Raw genomic sequence first — 17,078 nt, 5'->3', positions numbered from 1 at the left:
AAGTCGAGTTCAAAACATATCTTACCAATTCCATAGAGCAATTGCTTTTTCAAACGCTGGATTTATTATTACACTACTAACATGTGTAGTAGATATTACGAAATTACCTACACAATTATAAAAGTGAAAACGTTAAGTTCAATATAAAAGATAAAGAATTTACCGTAAGCGCAAAGGAATTGGATATACTATCTCGGTATGTTGTACCCTTAACATCACATAGAGCCACAATAGGTTTTTCAAACATCATATTTTAGAGCATATCACCATCTTTTTCTGCTATTTCTCCCCATAAAGTTACAGTTTGACGATCATACTTGAGTTTTATAATTCAATATTATATTAACTACATTTAATGCATTTGATCAATTAATAATATGATAGTTAATGTATGATAATAAATGAATAAGTTAACTAAATTCAACTTACCTTTCATTCATTAGCGTTATTTCTCTTCGTTTCCTGTTAACGTCTCTGATGGAAGCATTAACCTTTACTAAGATACCAAGTGTGTCTGCAAAAGAATATTAATAGAGAATACATGTAAATAACTACTAAGAATTAATAAGCAAGTAGGAGTAGAATATTATTCATAATGTAAGATTAATCAAAGAAATCTAAAGAAATTACCAAATATTGTTCCATTGGTGCATTGAAATGCCTCTTAGAACGAAACGAAACTGTTTGAGAAGCTAACGGTAGAAAACAGGTTGTTGCATCTCTTGACTATAGTATTATTACCGAACACAATCTCAAATTCTTTGTATACAGATTGAAAATTAGGTTTACGATCATTTATGCGGTCGTTAATGATGTAATAGATATTGCCTTGTTCTAAATGTTCCTTCCACATATTCACTTGATCAGTGAAAAGTATAGCTTGCATTTTTGTTCCCTGTAAAGTTTTATCATAATTTAATATCGTGATTGAATATAATACGAAAAATATCGGATATAATACAAAGATAAAAATAACATTACCTCCTCATCTACAAATATCAGAGTCCATCGAAGGCCTTGATTTGTTTCATTTTTACATTCTTTAACTACTCCACATTAAATAAGTAAGACTTTTATTATCCACTGAGAGTCGGATCTTCTCAAACTGTTAAGTAGCACACATTCGTTTGCAAATTTAATTTCAGTTTCCATTGCGAGTACCTGGAATCAAGTGCGAACACGTGGTCTAATATCAAAAGGGCACTAAAGTCATAAAAGACATTCATAATTTTAAAATTTTTATTTAACAGAAGATTTAAAAGAATTACTTAGACCAATAATATGGATAGCTAATGTACTAATGCATTTTAATCCAACCACAATGTACCTACTATTAAAATTGAGGATTGCTAAGCTTTATATGATTCTATTTATGTTTTGCGTTAATTTTTATGCACATTAAAACCAATTACTTTTCAATAGTAGCATAAATATCAAATAAAGCTAAAACATTTTCAAATATCCCAATCTAAGATTTGGCAATATTATTTCATATTTTCTTGATTCATCACCTTTTGAACAGTAAGCTAGTCTTTTCAAAATATTGATTATGGGGTGTGTTTTCATAATAAGGATTTCAAAAAAGAATATCCCAATCTAAGTTTTTGAAGAGCAACAGAAAAAATCATAGTTGAACTGCAAGTAAGTTACATAACTTTCAGAACATAATATATTACATCATAACCAGAAGATTATATAAAATATTATTTATGAGATCGATAAGGAGAATTGTTTACCTGAAACAACGAAAATTATCAAAACTTTGGATGGATTCAACGACACCAATTGTCAAGGGCTATTCTTTAAGAACATAATTTAAAAATTATGATATGTATACTATAGTCAATTAAAAGAGATAATCACATTTAATTTTGTGAGAAAATATGAGCAACTTCAGTGGCATAACAATTAGCAAGCTGGCATAAGGAGAAGATGTGAGGAACAATCATAATGCTATTTCTAATGGCACAGTGGAATAGAACAGAGGAATATTTTTTAAAAAGATTGATCGGTTTGATGCAATCATTCAACCAATAGTGATAATGCACGAACAATCATTATTACATAACTTCAAGAATATAGTACAAGATAGAAATTTACCGCAAGTGGGAAGCAAATTTGCTATGAGGACGTATGTTTATGACAAAGAATGTAGAAATAGCTTCTTTTATAGTTGTAAAACTCTACAAACCTAATTTGATCTCAAAACAAAGAAGAAAGAACCTAATACGGTAAGTAAAGGAGAAATTTAATCCATTGTAAAATTCTAGAAACCTAATTTGATTTCAAAACAAACAATGGGAGAAGCCTAATACGGTAAGTAGAAGCCTAACACGGTAAGTAGAAGCCTAATGGAATTGGAATCCAAAACTTATACAAAAGGGAGGTAAACCGCAAGTAGTCGACAATTAGCTTTTTTTTAATTTTAATTTTTCTGAATAAAATAGTTATTACAATTACTATTATATCCAACATATAATGTACTTACGAAGGGTAAAAAAGGCGAACGATATTTCGATATAGCCTTCGTACTTTTAATATAGTATAGATAGATATAGATTTATCTTAGTTTATATTTTTTACTTAATAAAAAATACTAATTCACTCAGTCAGGCTCCTAATATGCGTGTATGCCCCGTCAATGGTCAGGGGTCTAAAATATATGTTTTGATCGAGTTCAGGTGTCTAGTTGAAATTTCATAAAGTAGGGGGACTTAGATGTCAAATCTAAACAAGTAAAAATATTTACTAGGCTATTCTGTCTTTTTAGACGGAGAGATTTGTGTAAATACAAAAAACTTAAGCACTCTTTTAATAAACTCCTAATAACCTCATAACACTAATACAAAGTGACTCGTTTCAATTTATTAATTAAAACCCTCGTACTCTTTTATAATTAAACGCCCAACTATTTGGCTCCTATAACCCAATAGTTTCCCTTTAAATGATTGATTAATGCATCAAGAGGGAATAGTACGGAAGGAATGATTTAAATTAACTCTTTACAATTAGAACAAAGTAAATTGGATAAAAAGTTTCTATAACCTGAATTTATTCACATTTCCCTCGAATTTACTAAAGTTATTTTTTTAAAATAAAATAGTCACTCAACTTTAATTAAGTATCATGGATGTCACCGAATTATTTTTTTAACTAAAAAGTTACTCAACTTCTAATTATCACATAAAATCACTATGAGAAAAATAAAAAAGAGATTCTTATTATTATAATTAGGCAAAGCTGAATGACATTTTGGTTATAAAAATAATTTAGTGATTTTCATGACACATAAGTAAGTTGAGTGACTGTTTGTTAAAAAAAATATAATAACTTTGGTTAATTTAAGGAACATGAAGAGCTATAAAAACTTCCGGAAAAAAACATAAGTATGAATTACCAACTACACACTTTATCTCTGGAATGATCAAGAGGTAATAGGATGTGACCAGAGTAATGTATAACTGGAAATCCACGACAAGTTAATTTTATGCCTTTTCCTTAAACTAGATGATGTATCTGTGCGATGCACATGCCCAATTGTTGCTCTTTTTTCTTATTTTTTTCCTTTTAATATTTTTTGGTCTATTGCTAATTACATATTTTATTCGACTTCAGGGAAAGAAAAAAAATATAGGCATTTGTAAATGTATAGAACCACATTTACATATATATATTTAAATCTTTTGCGTTATGTGTATTTTAATTTTTCTGAAATCGTATTACTATACCAATCACTTTGTAATACTTGTTGAAGTCTAACATTTTATTTTACAAAGATTATACAATACTTCAAGCGCACTGTAGAGTATTTCTACATAGATTCTACATATCTTTATTTAAGAAAAATAGTTTTGCACCACCAAACTTAAAATCGATTATAAAAAATTGATTGAAAAGTCAATTGAAAAGTAAGCCGCGATGTATTTTCTCATTGTTTAAATTGAATATATATAGTTTTACTCTTTTAGTATTATCAATTGTGTTAATGTATATTTTTTTTATATTAATCAAAATTTAAATAATAAAACATATTCATTTTATTTCCAAATAGTTGACGAAAAAGATTTTTTTTGTTTTTTGCAAAAAATAATTGTAATTTTTAATTATTCGGAATTTTTTTACCAGAAAATTTGTATGTTATTCTAGTTTAGTGACATATCTGAATAATTTATTTAAAATAAATTTATTTTTCAATCACTCTAAATACTAATCAAAATGACCTTAAATTGAAGCATTGCAGTATTTTTCTAGTTTCATTTGATATGATTGAGATACTCTAGAGTGTAATACAACTTTCTCTACCATAATTATTTGTTGAGCTTTTTTTAAAAATTGTTAATTTTATATTTATGTATTTTAAAATTTATATAATGTTGAATTATTTATTGAACACAGAGGAAGTACCCCAACTAAATTTAATCATAGAGAAAAAAGTATAATCATGCAGAATGATACTTCTTATGCTGCCTAATACATAATAAAGAAAATAATTCCCCAAATTAGTTGTCTTAATCTTTTGTTTAGATTATTCTCAAATAATGTTTTATAGAGGGAATCATTATTATACAATTTGAACAATATTCAATATTCTATAATAAAAAAGGAACTTGACTATATTTTATTTTTAAATATTTTTTTCCTAATTTTATAAAGTATTCCAATTAAAATTGCAATTTAATGAGAACTTGTATAAAATTATATCAATTGATACTAATATAAAAACACTTTAATAAAAATTTACATAATTTATTGCCACTTTAAAAAAAAATAGTCTTTACCTAAAATAGTCAATAAAAAAAATAAAATAATATTTCTTAAGGAGACATTAGAATTGTTATATATAAATGTATGTAACCATTGTATGTTTTTAATCAAATAAACGTTGAATTATAAAATTACCCAACAAATAATATTTTTAGTTAAAAGTACTAAATGGAAAAAAAAAATTAGACGGTAAAGGTGTGAAGTAGTCTCCTTTCAAACAAATTGAAGAGTAACATTAATTAAGTAGTGCATTTAAAGAAGATAATCAAGGTTGAATGGGAAGTAGGGTTCACCTAATAATTTAATAGTTTGGCCATACTTTTGGTTTTTTCCGTTAGTAGAAACGGACAATCAAGCTTTTGAGCCTATTATACAATGTAGTTATATTTTTAAAATGACCATGATGCCCTTTGTCGACCTCCTCTTCTCTCTTTTATATAATAGAAGAAATAGAAAAAACTTTTTATTGTTAGAACTTTTTATTGTCAGAAACCACCAGAAGACTATAGTACTAACCCTAATTTTCAGAAACAATTCTCAATCCATTTTCATCGTCCTATTTATACACAAACTTAGCAAAGATAGCACCGAAAGAAAGCTATGAAGATTTATCAATCTCAACATCAAAGAGGTAAGAGAAAGCTGCTTCTGATTTCAGTAATAGAACCATTTCCTAAAGTTGTTTTTATTTTATTTCCAAGTTTCAACCAAAGGGAAACCATCAAAATCCATCTTCGTACTAACAATGATATAACTTATATTAGATTGTTTTTGAATTATATTAGTCTGCTGGAAACTCTTTTTGCTGAAATCTTGGTTGATATCCTAATTCTGTTGACAAGAATTAGCCCCAAATTTCACGGGATTGGGGTTGCGAGGAAGCTTAAGAGTGTTCTCTTCTCCTTTAAGTTGCTTTCAAGTACTGTTTTGATATTTTGGAATTATTTTCATTGCTTAGGCATTCGCTTATCTGTGTTCCCAGCTGCCTTAATCATGATTTCCGCAGATTCTTGTTTTATGTATTAATTTGGTTTTTTTATGTTGTCTCCTCTTGTCGTTTTGTCTTTTTGTTTTCTTGAGCCGAGTATTTTTCGGAAACAGCCTCTCTACTCCTTTGGGTAGGGGTAAGGTCTGCGTACACACTACCCTCCCCATACCCCATTAGTGGGATTATACTGGGTTGTTATTGTTGTATATAAAAACAAGTATATACAAGCAAACATGCAGAAATGCAATTTAGTCCATCTATGACATGTTATATGAATGAAAGGGCAAAGATTAACGGACTATTGCTAAATTATGTTGTTTTATGTGTAGGAGCATCGGAAGACAACGACGAGTGAAGGTTGCAAAAAAAGATGACGAAAATGCAAGAAAATAGCAAAAAATGCCAAGTACCCAAACCGCGCTACAGACCAGGCTTCGCGAGGTCTATATCCAGCTTGACCGCGCTACAGACCAGGCTTCGCGAGGTCTATAGCCAGGTTGACCACGATCGCGGGTTAAAAGTCTCCAACCCGAATTTGGACTCAAGGACTTCAACTCTAGCCTATAAATACTCCTTAAACATGTCTAAGAGAATAGGAGGACGTTTTTAGTGCAAATTCGACCTAAAGAAGACGCTTTTGGAGAGAGGATTCGACTTAAGGAGGTAAGAACACGCTAGGAGCAAGGCTAAGAATTCTTCTACGAGTTTTTCACTTCCTTCTTCCTATTTCCATTATTGGTTATGATCAATTCTAGTATTATACTTTAGCATACTATTATGAATAGCTAATTTGTTATCTAGGGTTTTGATGGAACCTTTTGTGGGATGGATTCTTATTACGTTTTTATATAATTGAGTCGTTGGATTTCTCTTCTTGTTCAACTACGTGTTTATTGATGTTGATTGAATGGCCATCAATTGACTGTGCCTATTTAATGTATATATTTCTCGAGAGAGAGTACACATTTAGGTAGTCGTTGAACAACATCACTCCTAACGTATATGAGAGATCAATACGAAAAGTTTAAAGGCGGGATTAGAGATAATGAAACATTAGTGCGGTCGTAGTGAGCGGTGAGTTAGTGACAACTAGCGTAGTTCGAGAGAATATGTCTAGTAAATTGTGGTAGTTGCTCGAAAGAGAATTACGACACCCGAAGTACTCACGATCGGTAGAGAATACTTAGGAGAAATTATAGAAGACGTAGCGGGAAGGATTCCGACAATTGGGGAAATCATAACTCTAGACCTCCTTAATCTATTCTGCAACCCTTATTATCTTTAGTTGTTAATATACTAGTTTAATTTATTAGTTAATTAGATGTAAGAATCTTAATATTTATAACTTAGAAATTGTTCGAGCTTGTCTTGTTAGTGATAGTTAACAGTTCTAGCTAAACCTTAGTTCTATGTGGGATTCGACTTCGGACTTCGGACTTTTAGACCGGATTATATTTGCAGCGACCGCTTATCCATTTTAGGACTAGAGTTGGGCGTGATCACTTACTTTTGTTAATGACTTTGCAGATCAGTTTACTGCTCCATAGGCACACGATTTTGTTGTTCTTGCCTCATTTTCAAAACCTAAAAGAATTCCAACTTTGTGGCATCCAGAAAAGGTTCATGCAATCCCACTAAGTCAACTTTGTGTATTCTAACTAGTCTTTCACTTGCACCTTGTGATCTCATCCCCCTTATATTCCAATTGATGATGTTAATCATTAAAACAAATTGGGTTTTGCTTAGCACCTTCAGTTTTGTTGGTATTGTCGGGCTTGGCTGGCCCTCCCTTATCTTCTTGAATGTTAAACTAAAATGAAAAAATTATATGTTCTTCTACATACTCGCCTTGTCATGATACATTCTTTATTGAGATACACGTAGTAGAATTTGATAAAACCTAAAACATCTTCCTAAGAAGTTCTGAGATGGTATGAATTATCATAATATAATGGCACCATTAAATTAAAGCATCATCCTTATATGCAACAGCTATTTCGAAAATCAAGAAAACAAGAAACTAAAACTCACCTTATAATTGTACAGTCAAGGCAAATAAACTGTCCAGGAAGAGAGAAGACTAAAAGAAACAAGGGAAATTGGAAGAGGAGGTAAGCAACGGTGGAAATTTTGAGGAAGAAATATAGACTGTGCAAATCGGGTGGAAACAGAGTGTAGATATGTTCGTTTGAGCGGTGTAAAGTACGTGTCAAAATAAAGTAGGGTTAACATGTGACTTATGTCAAAATATTTGTAGCTTTCCCAAAACAAGGGAATCAGTTTGTTAAGTGCTCTTATAAGTGCTTATGCAGTCAAGAGTAATAAGGAAAGGGATAGATGATCACACTGTTTCAGATCTCTGGAGGATATGAAGAATCCATGTTTGATTCCATTAATAAGTATGGAGTACCAGTTATTAGTTAGGAGTATTCTGAGAAGTTCATTTTCCTGTGGATAGCTATAAGGAAGCTCCGGGATAGCTTGTCGTATGCTTTAGACAATCAAGCTTAATAACAATGTTGCCTCCCTTATTTCTTTCCCAATCCTATGAACATTTTCCTGGGCTAGGAGGATATTTTTAGTGATGAGTCTGCCTTTCACGAACTTAGTTTATTTGTCTGAAATGAGTTTAGGGAGCGGTTGGGAAATACCGATAGAGATAATCTTGTTGGAGACATTGCAAAGGCTAATTTGTCTTAGTTACGCCACAGTAGTGGGGGAAGGTACCTTGCGAATAAGCACAAGGTTAGTATGAGTGTAGTATCATGTGAGATTAGTGCCTAGGAAAACATTCCGAAAAAAGTTGCAATCTTCCTTTTTGATAGTGCCCGAGGACGCTTGAAAGAAGTGGCCATTGAATACATCATGGCATGTAGCACTATTTGGGTCAATAGAGAAAATAGCACTTCTAATTTCTTCTACCTCTCAGATGTCATAAATGAGCCTATTATTATCCTCAGTGAAAAGAGGTTCTACTTATCTGAGAATAGACATGTCATTATCTCAAGGAGTAAGTGTAAAAAGGTTATTGAAATGATCCACAACTGCATTTGAGATGGCTTCATTGCCCTCGATCCATGCTCTATGCTTAGTTTTATTCCTCTGTGTGTAGGTGAGACTCCCTTCTTTTTTCCTTTTCTTTATCACACTGTATTAATATTTGGAGTTGGAACACCTTGTTTTGCCCACTTCATCCTTGCTTTCTGTTTAAGAATAGATTCCTCCATTTAGAGCCATTTAATGCACCTCATCTATGTTCCAGTTCCCTAACTATAGATACATAATCACTCTGTATGGTCCAAATGTTTAGGAATCTCAGAACCTGTCTTAGCTTTATGATCAACTTTGTTGACCTGAAAGTGGTTTGTGCCTTCCTCATTAACCATAATCCTATCTAGCCTCTTGTTGATTCTTCTCCCTTTTCCCTACCCATTGCACAGATTTCCAGTGAATCCATTGTCGGACATGCCACCGTTTTCCATACAAGCAATAAAATCAGTGCTTTTGCTCAGGTTGTATGGTGTACCTCCTTTTTCATTATTTATCATAATGGATTCCAGACCGGAAAGCATTTAGTCTGCTCCAGAGCCTACGTCTTTTCACTAAGTGGATTTAGCATACACCCATGTGATCCATAGAAGTTTATTATCATAGTTGGCCTTTAGAGTATGTTGTTGCTTACTGGTGTTAGGCCAAAATATTATACTTTTAGTACATTACTCACCTTACATGTTGTTAGTTTAGTAGTTAATTGTGCGACGTTTGAGCTAAATTATGTTTTTTTATGTGTAAGAGCATCGGAAGACAAAAACAAGTGAAGGTTGCACAAAAAGATGACGAAAATGCAAGAAAATAACACAAAAATGCCAAATACCCAAATCGCGCTACAGACCAGACTTCGCGAGGTCTATAGCCAGCTTGACCGCGCTATAGACCGGGCTTCGCGAGGTCTATAGCCAGGTTGACCGTGCTATAAGTCTGGCTTCGCGAGGTATATAGTCCGGTAATTAAAAATCGCGGGCTAAAAATCTCCAACCGAGATTTGGACTCAAGGACTTCAATCGTAGCCTATAAATACTCCCTAATCATGTCTAAGAGAAGGGGAGGACATTTTTAGTGCAAATTCGACCTAAAGAAGATGCTTTTGGAGAGAGGATTCGACTTAAGGAGGCAAGAACACGCTAGGAGCAAGGCGAAGAATTCTTCTACGAGTTTTTCACTTCCTTCTTCCTATTTTCATTATTGGTTATGAATTCTAGTATTGTACTTTTGCATACTATTATGAATAGCTAATTTGTTATCTAGAGTTTTGATGGAACTTCTTATTACGTTTTTTTATAATTGACTCGTTGGATTTCTCTACTTGTTCAACAACGTGTTTATTGATGTTGATTGAATGACCATCAGTTGACTGTGCCTATTTATTGTGTATATTTCGAGAGAGAGAGAGTACACATTTAGGTAGTCTTTGAACATCATTCCTAACGTATGTGAGAGATCAATACGGAGAGTTTAAAGGTGGGATTAGAGATAATGAAACCTTCATACGATCGTAGTGAGTGGTGAGTTAGTGTCAACTAGCGTAGTTCAAGAGAATATGTCTAGTAAATTGTGGTAGTTGCTTGAGAGAGAATTACGACACCCGAAGTACTCCGATCAGCAGAGAATACTTAGGTGAAATTATAGAAGACGTAGCGGGAAGGATTCTGACAATTGAGGAAATCATAATCTAGACCCTCCTTAATCTATTCCACAACCCTTATTATCTTTAGTTGTTAATCTACTAGTTTAATTTATTGGTTAATTAGATACAAGAATCTTAATATTCATAACTTAGGAATTGTTCGAGCTTGTCTTGTTAGTGATAGTCAACAGTTCTAGCTAAATCTTAGTTCTTTGTGGGATTCGACTTCGGACTTTTAGACCAAATTATATTTGTAGCGATCGCTTATCCATTTTAGGACTAGAGTTGGGCGTGATCACTTAATGTTGTTAATGACTTTGCATATCAGTTTTTGGCTCCATAGGAACAAGATTTTGTTGTTCTTGCCGCATTTTCAAAACCTAAAAGAATTCCAACTCTGTGGCATCCAGGAAAGGTTCATATAATCCCACTAAGTCAACTTTGTGTATTCTAACTAGTTTTTGACTTGCACCTTGTGATCTCACCCCCTTTATAGTCCAATTGATGATGTTAATCATTAAAACAAATTGGGTTTTGCTTAGCACCTTCAGTTTTGTTGGTAATGTCGTGCTTGGCTTACCCTCCCTTATCTTCGTGAATGTTAAACTAAAATGAAAAAACAAATATGTTATTCTACATACTAGCCCTGTTATGATACATTATTTATTGAGATACACGTAGTTGAATTTGATAAAACCTAAAACATCTTCCTAAGAAGTTCTGAGATGGTACGAATTACTATAATATAATGGCACCAATAAATTAAAGCATCATCCTTATACATGGAATGTGATACATTTTTAAATAAAGAATACATGTATTGGAAATCGATAAAGCCTACAACAACAGAAGAAAGATTATTGTACATTAATAATGAGGTTGATGAAGAAAATTTAAAAAGTTGATGCCAATATTAAATTACTCTGGATAAGGTTGATAAGGAGTGGCATTTAAGTAAAGGTCACCCTTTCTAGCAATAGTTATTCCAGATAATTCAGTCAAGTCCAAGTCTCTTGGCTTGATTCCAGTTGGGAGTTTCCAGTCGAAGTGATACAGCAATTGGGCCAATGGCAAGTAAAGATTAGCTAAACCAAATGACATTCCAGGACAAATTCTCCGTCCACCACCAAAGGGAAGAAACTCAAAATTATTACCAAAAAAATCCATAGAGCATTGCTCAAATCTCTCTGGCTTAAAGCTTTCGGCGTCATCCCAATATTTTGGATCTCTTCCCAATGCCCAAACATTAACCATAACTTTGGTCTTCGCAGGAATAGTGTAGCCGTTTATATCTGTGTCTTCCCTGCATTCTCTTGGGACCAAAAGTGGAGAGGGTGGATGAAGTCTCAAAGTTTCTTTAATGACTAACTTTAAGTATTTCAGCTCCTCCACATCGTTTTCATCAAAAGATACTTTGTCCCTAAAGGCTTCTCGCACTTCTGCTTGAGCTTTGGTGAATACACTTGGATTCTTCATCATTTCAGCCATAGCCCATACAGTTGTTGTTGATGAAGTTTCCGTTCCGGCAGCAAACATGTCCTGTAAATTAATAATGGCAAAGCTATTATTTTCTTATTTGTGATAGGATTTTGAAAATCTTTTAGCTATGGCAATGGATATGGGAGTAAGTATAAGCATATATAGTATTCAATAGTACTTACAACAATAACAGCTTTGATATTGTTGTTGGTGATGGGAAATTGAAGACTTGTATCATTCTTAAGTCTTAGTAGGACATCAATTAGATCTTCACCTCCTAATGCACCATTACTCTTGCCAGCTGCAAGATTTTTCTTGTGCTCGTTGATGACATCCTCAACAATGGCATCTACCTTAAGGTGGGCATTCAGAAGTTTACGCTTCATTCCACTGAGAACATGAAGAAACTTGTATGAAGGGAAGATGTCTACCACATCAAAGCCTTCTGCTAATCCTATTACTTCTCTGATCTTTTTTGCAAATATATCTTGCCCCTTGAGTACTTGCCCAAATGCTGATCTACACGTCATGGAGCTTGCAAACCAAATGATCCTCTGCGTAAAATTAACTAGCTCACCAGAAGAAGAATCTGACCGGATAGAGTCAATGAGACGAACGACTTCATCACGTCTGATCGAGCTGAAGGACCGAACATTCTTTGCATTGAGAAGTTCCATGACACAAATTTTACGCATTTGTCTCCACTGGTCGCCATAAGGGCTAAAGGCAATGTCGGACTGGTTATAACAGATAATGTCCATGGCTACAATTTTAGGCCTAGATGCAAAAACCATGTCATGAGTTTTTAGTACTTCTTTTGCCATCTCCCTAGAAGTAACCACAACTGCAGAAATTTCACCTAACTGAAGGTGCATAAGTGGTCCATATTTTTTGGCTAAATCTCTAAGGACATGGTGTGGTTCTCCACCAATCATATGAAGCATACTTCCTAGTATTGGTATTTTCCATGGACCTGGTGGCAATTTTTTGCTTTGGCTATTAGAGTTCTTCCATTTCCTCAACAAAAATAGGAAAGATAGGAATAGGAAAATGGAAACCAAGCTGAAGAATTGCATTTTCGGAGATAAATGGAGGATTATTAGATGATTCTTCAAAGTCTAGTTGCGTATGGTCTTTTATAGGCATTTGTAACTTTGGCAATATAATAATTTCTGCAACTTTTGTTACATATGATTAGAGCAGACTTTGTTTACTTTCCTGTTGACCATTAATTATTCCTAATCAAAATAATTCAGCTGACTCAAAGAACAACAATGATGTGCTAATTATTAGTCGGGAAAATTCCTAGTAATGTGTGGGGTATGGCCCAGAAAGACTTTGGCGGCTGAAATTTGATAGTATTATAAGTATTAACAAATAAACTTAGTCTTGTGTTCCTTAGAAAGTGAAAGTGGAGAGACAACTTAGTTTTGTTTGTATGTACCAAGTTATACATGTACTGTGGGATGGTTGGAGTTGTATCATTCCTAACCAGAGATCTAAAATAATCAGAGCTTTTTATTTCCTTCACGGGTCTACTGACACAAATTTTAATTAGTCGGGCTAATAGACTTCGAATACCAGAGGGTCAAATCAAACAGAGTAACATGTAATAATATCTACTCCCTCTATTTCAATTTAGATGAGTTAGTTTGACTCGATATGGAGTTTAAGAAAAAAAAAAAACTTTTAAAATTTGTGGTATTAAAAGTTTAAGGAGTAAACGGAAAGACAAATATAATAATTTCTGCAACTTTTGTTTGTCAATATCTGATTGAAGCAGACCTTGTTTACTTTCCTGTTGACCATTAATTATTCATAGTCAAAATAATTCAGCTGACTCAAAGAACAACAATGCTGTACTAATTTGGCGGCTGAAATTGGATAGTATTAAGTATTTACAAATAAACTTGTCTTGTGTTCCTTAGAAACTGAAAGTGGAGAGACAGCTTAGTTTTGTTCGTATGTACTAAGTTATACATGCACTGTGGGATGGTTGGAGTTGTATCATTCCTAACCAGAGATCTAAATTAATCAGAGCTTTTTGTTTCCTTGACGGACGAATAAGAAAAGTGTATCGTCTAAATTGAAACGGATGGAGTACTTGTTTTAGTAATTAACATTGAGAACTATTTATTTCGTACGAGTATTTTTTTTTTTTTGATAACCGTAGTGTCCGAGCCAGCTTGCATGCACCTCGACTAATTCCACGGGATACCTGCCACCAACAACATGTACAAGGTAACTATATCCACCAAAGCTTGGATAGATGAGAAGAAATCACCTAGTATTTGCCTCCGTTGGGATTTGAACCTGAGACCTCATGATTCTCACCCACTTCATTGACCACTAGGTCACACCCTTGTGCGCTTTTGTAGGAGTATTGTATATGGAAGTTTGATGAATTTTATTTTATTGTTCCATATATGTACTTAAAACATTTATTTGAATCTTGGAAAGCGAAACAAGACATGTTAAATGTAATAAATAACAGAAGTACATGTTAAATATCAAAAAGCAAAATAAGACATTAAAAGTTAAATGTGTGGTCATAAATAATATTTTTATTATTTGTAAATATTGAAATTCAGTATCTTCAAATAATGGGTTGGTCATTATTATTTGTAAATATAAACTTAAGTTTTAATTAAATAATATAATGGTAAAATATTGAAATTTTTTCTTGAATATTATTAAATAGTAAATATTAAACTTAGTTCAAGTGAAATAATAATTTTTACTCTCGGAACTTCAACTTTTTTACAAAGTATTATTTATTTCCGAATTTCAACGTAAACTAAATAGTGTCCAAACAGAATGCCTAGTAATAATTTTTTTAATTAAAGCCATTCACCCAGGCTATAGTGCCCATGGTGATGGGCATTTGGCATTGGTGCCTACCATGTATATAAATAACCAAAAGAGTATATCGGAGGAGGACATAAAACCAAACCTCTACAAATATTACATGCAACCCAAAAACTTGTAATTGTTGGTCTGTGACCTGTTACAAAAAAAGGTTGTGTTATCACGCCCAACTCTAGTCCTTAAAAGGATAAGCGGTCGCTGCAAATATAATCCGGTCTAAAAGTGTGGAGTCGAATCCCACAGAAAACTAAGGTTTCACTATAACTGTTCAATATTACTAAAAAGACAAGTTCGAACAATTCCTTAGTTATAAATATTAAGATTCTTATGTCTAACTAATTATATAACAAATTAAAGTGTAAATTAACAACTAGGAATACTAAGGGTTGGAGACAAGATTGGAAAAGCCTAGAGTTATGATTTTTTCAATTAACGGAATCCTTCCCGCTACGTCTCCTACAATTTTGCATAAGTATTCTCTACTGATCATAAGCACTCGACTAATCGTAATTCTCTCTCGAGCAACTACAATAATGTACTAGTCATATTCTTTCGAATTACGCTAGCTCGCATTTCTCCACCGCTCATTATGATCATGTCATAGCCTCATTATCTCTAATCTCGATTTTAAACCCGCCATATTTATCTCTTATATATCTTGGGAGTGACGTTGTTCGACAACAACCTAAATATGCACTCTTTCACAAGCAATACATAATAAATATGCACAGTCAATTAATGGCCATTCAATCAACAACAATAAATACGTAATTGAACAAGTAGAGATATTCAAACGCAAACTTATATTAAAATGTAACAAGAATTCATCCTCCAAAAAGTTCCATCAAACTCTAGATTAGAGAGTTTAGCTACTTATAATTATATAAACAATCTTAGTCATATTCAAAATCATTAAACTACATATTAAAGAAGAACTAAGAGAAACACTCTTGTGATCCGCGCTTCAGAGTGTTATGTAGCCTTTTGCCTCTCCAATAATGCCCCTTTCTAAAAACTAAGTTTAAGAGTATTTATAAGGTAGGGTTAAAGTCTACATGTGAAAAATTAATGAGGAAATAAAAGTGGCTCGGATACGCATTGTCGGCGCGGGGCATCGTCAGAGGCGCCAAACTACATTGCAAGGTGCCATCAGGGGCGCCAACATACACTACAAGGCGCCATCATATGCGCCAATGTTGATGCCCTGGACATAGCCTTGCATTGTATAAGGTTGTGACTTTTCATGGCCTTGCAACGTCTAAGGGTGTGACTTTTCATGGCTTTGCAATATTATGACGACTTGATCGATCGTTTTGAGTTTTGTAGCCCCATTTCCTGCTTATTCTATGTTCATTTGTGGTTATGTGACTTGTTGGGTTGGTTGGGAAGGTTCCGGGGATGTTTCAAAGTGAATTGGAACACTTAGTCCCATTATTGAAAGCTTAAGTTTAAAGAGTTGATCGGATGTTGACTTATGTGTAAACAACTCTGAAATTATGTTTTGATGATTCTGATAGCTTCGTATGGTGATTTTGGACTTAGAAGTACGTTCGGATATTGATTTGAAGGCCGGTAGGTCATTTTGGCTTGAATTGGCTAAAGTTGAAGGTTTGAAAGGTTAAAAAGTTTGACCGAGAGTTGACTTTGTTGATACCGGGCTCGAATTTTGGTTCAGTGACTTAGAGTATATCTGTTATGTTATTTATGATTTGTGTGAAAAATTTGAGGTCAATCAGAATTGGTTTGGTATGAATCGGCGTTGGTTTTGGAATTGAAATGTTCATTAATTCAATAGGCTTGAAGTGAGGAGCGATTCGTAGATTTGCTGTTGTTTGATGTGATTTTAGACCTCGAGTAGGTTCGTTATGTGTTTTGGAACTCGGTGGTATGTTTGGACGGGGTCCCAGGAGCCCCGGGCATGAATCAGATTGATTCGGGTTCATTTTGAGACTTCGGAGGGATATTGTTGCTATCTGGTGTCATCGAACCTGCAGTAGGTCTGGACGCAGTTGCAGTTGGGGGATCGCAGGAGAGAAATGCACTTGGGCTTGGAGGGGACCGCAGATGCAAGAGGTCATCCGCATCTGTGAGCTCGCAGGTTCATGAGTTTTGGTCACATGAGCAAAATTGGCCAACATGGCCTGGGGTCGCAGAAGCGGACTTTGTCCGCAAGTGCGAGTGCACAAAAGCGCTCTTTGCACGCAATAGCGGGAGCGCATGCGCGCTTTTTAGACTGCAGAAGCGGAGACTGTTGGGCTTGAGTTGAAGTCGCACCTGTGATAGATTTTCCGCAGG

The 17,078-nt window shown here is 33.8% G+C and overlaps 1 protein-coding gene and 1 long non-coding RNA gene across 3 annotated transcripts; one reads left to right on the top strand and one right to left on the bottom strand.

Annotated features, from left to right (window-relative positions):
• The first annotated feature begins 5,224 nt into the window (after window positions 1-5,224).
• Window positions 5,225-9,983, top strand: LOC107787629 (uncharacterized). Of its 2 annotated transcripts, XR_012698114.1 has the most exons (3): window positions 5,227-5,395; window positions 6,082-6,415; window positions 9,546-9,983. It is a non-coding gene; the product is annotated as an uncharacterized LOC107787629 (long non-coding RNA). The 2 variants fall into 2 exon arrangements; XR_001648449.2 differs by lacking the exon at window positions 9,546-9,983 and having other exon boundaries at window positions 5,225-5,395; window positions 6,082-6,634.
• A 1,211-nt stretch (window positions 9,984-11,194) lies between these two features.
• LOC142167876 (5-epiaristolochene 1,3-dihydroxylase-like) lies at window positions 11,195-13,037 on the bottom strand. Its single transcript, XM_075228238.1, has 2 exons — window positions 12,098-13,037; window positions 11,195-11,975 (listed from the first exon to the last, which is right to left on the bottom strand). Exons 1-2 carry the CDS (start codon window positions 12,989-12,991, stop codon window positions 11,355-11,357), a joined length of 1,515 nt encoding a protein of 504 aa, XP_075084339.1. The 5' UTR covers window positions 12,992-13,037; the 3' UTR covers window positions 11,195-11,354.
• Between the last annotated feature and the right edge of the window lie 4,041 nt (window positions 13,038-17,078).

The sequence above is a fragment of the Nicotiana tabacum genome, chromosome 13 (assembly GCF_000715075.1).
Source record: "Nicotiana tabacum cultivar K326 chromosome 13, ASM71507v2, whole genome shotgun sequence".
Classification (NCBI taxonomy): domain Eukaryota; kingdom Viridiplantae; phylum Streptophyta; class Magnoliopsida; order Solanales; family Solanaceae; genus Nicotiana; species Nicotiana tabacum.
The sequence above is the reverse complement of the archived record's forward strand: the minus strand, read 5'-3'. Positions and strand labels throughout refer to the sequence as shown.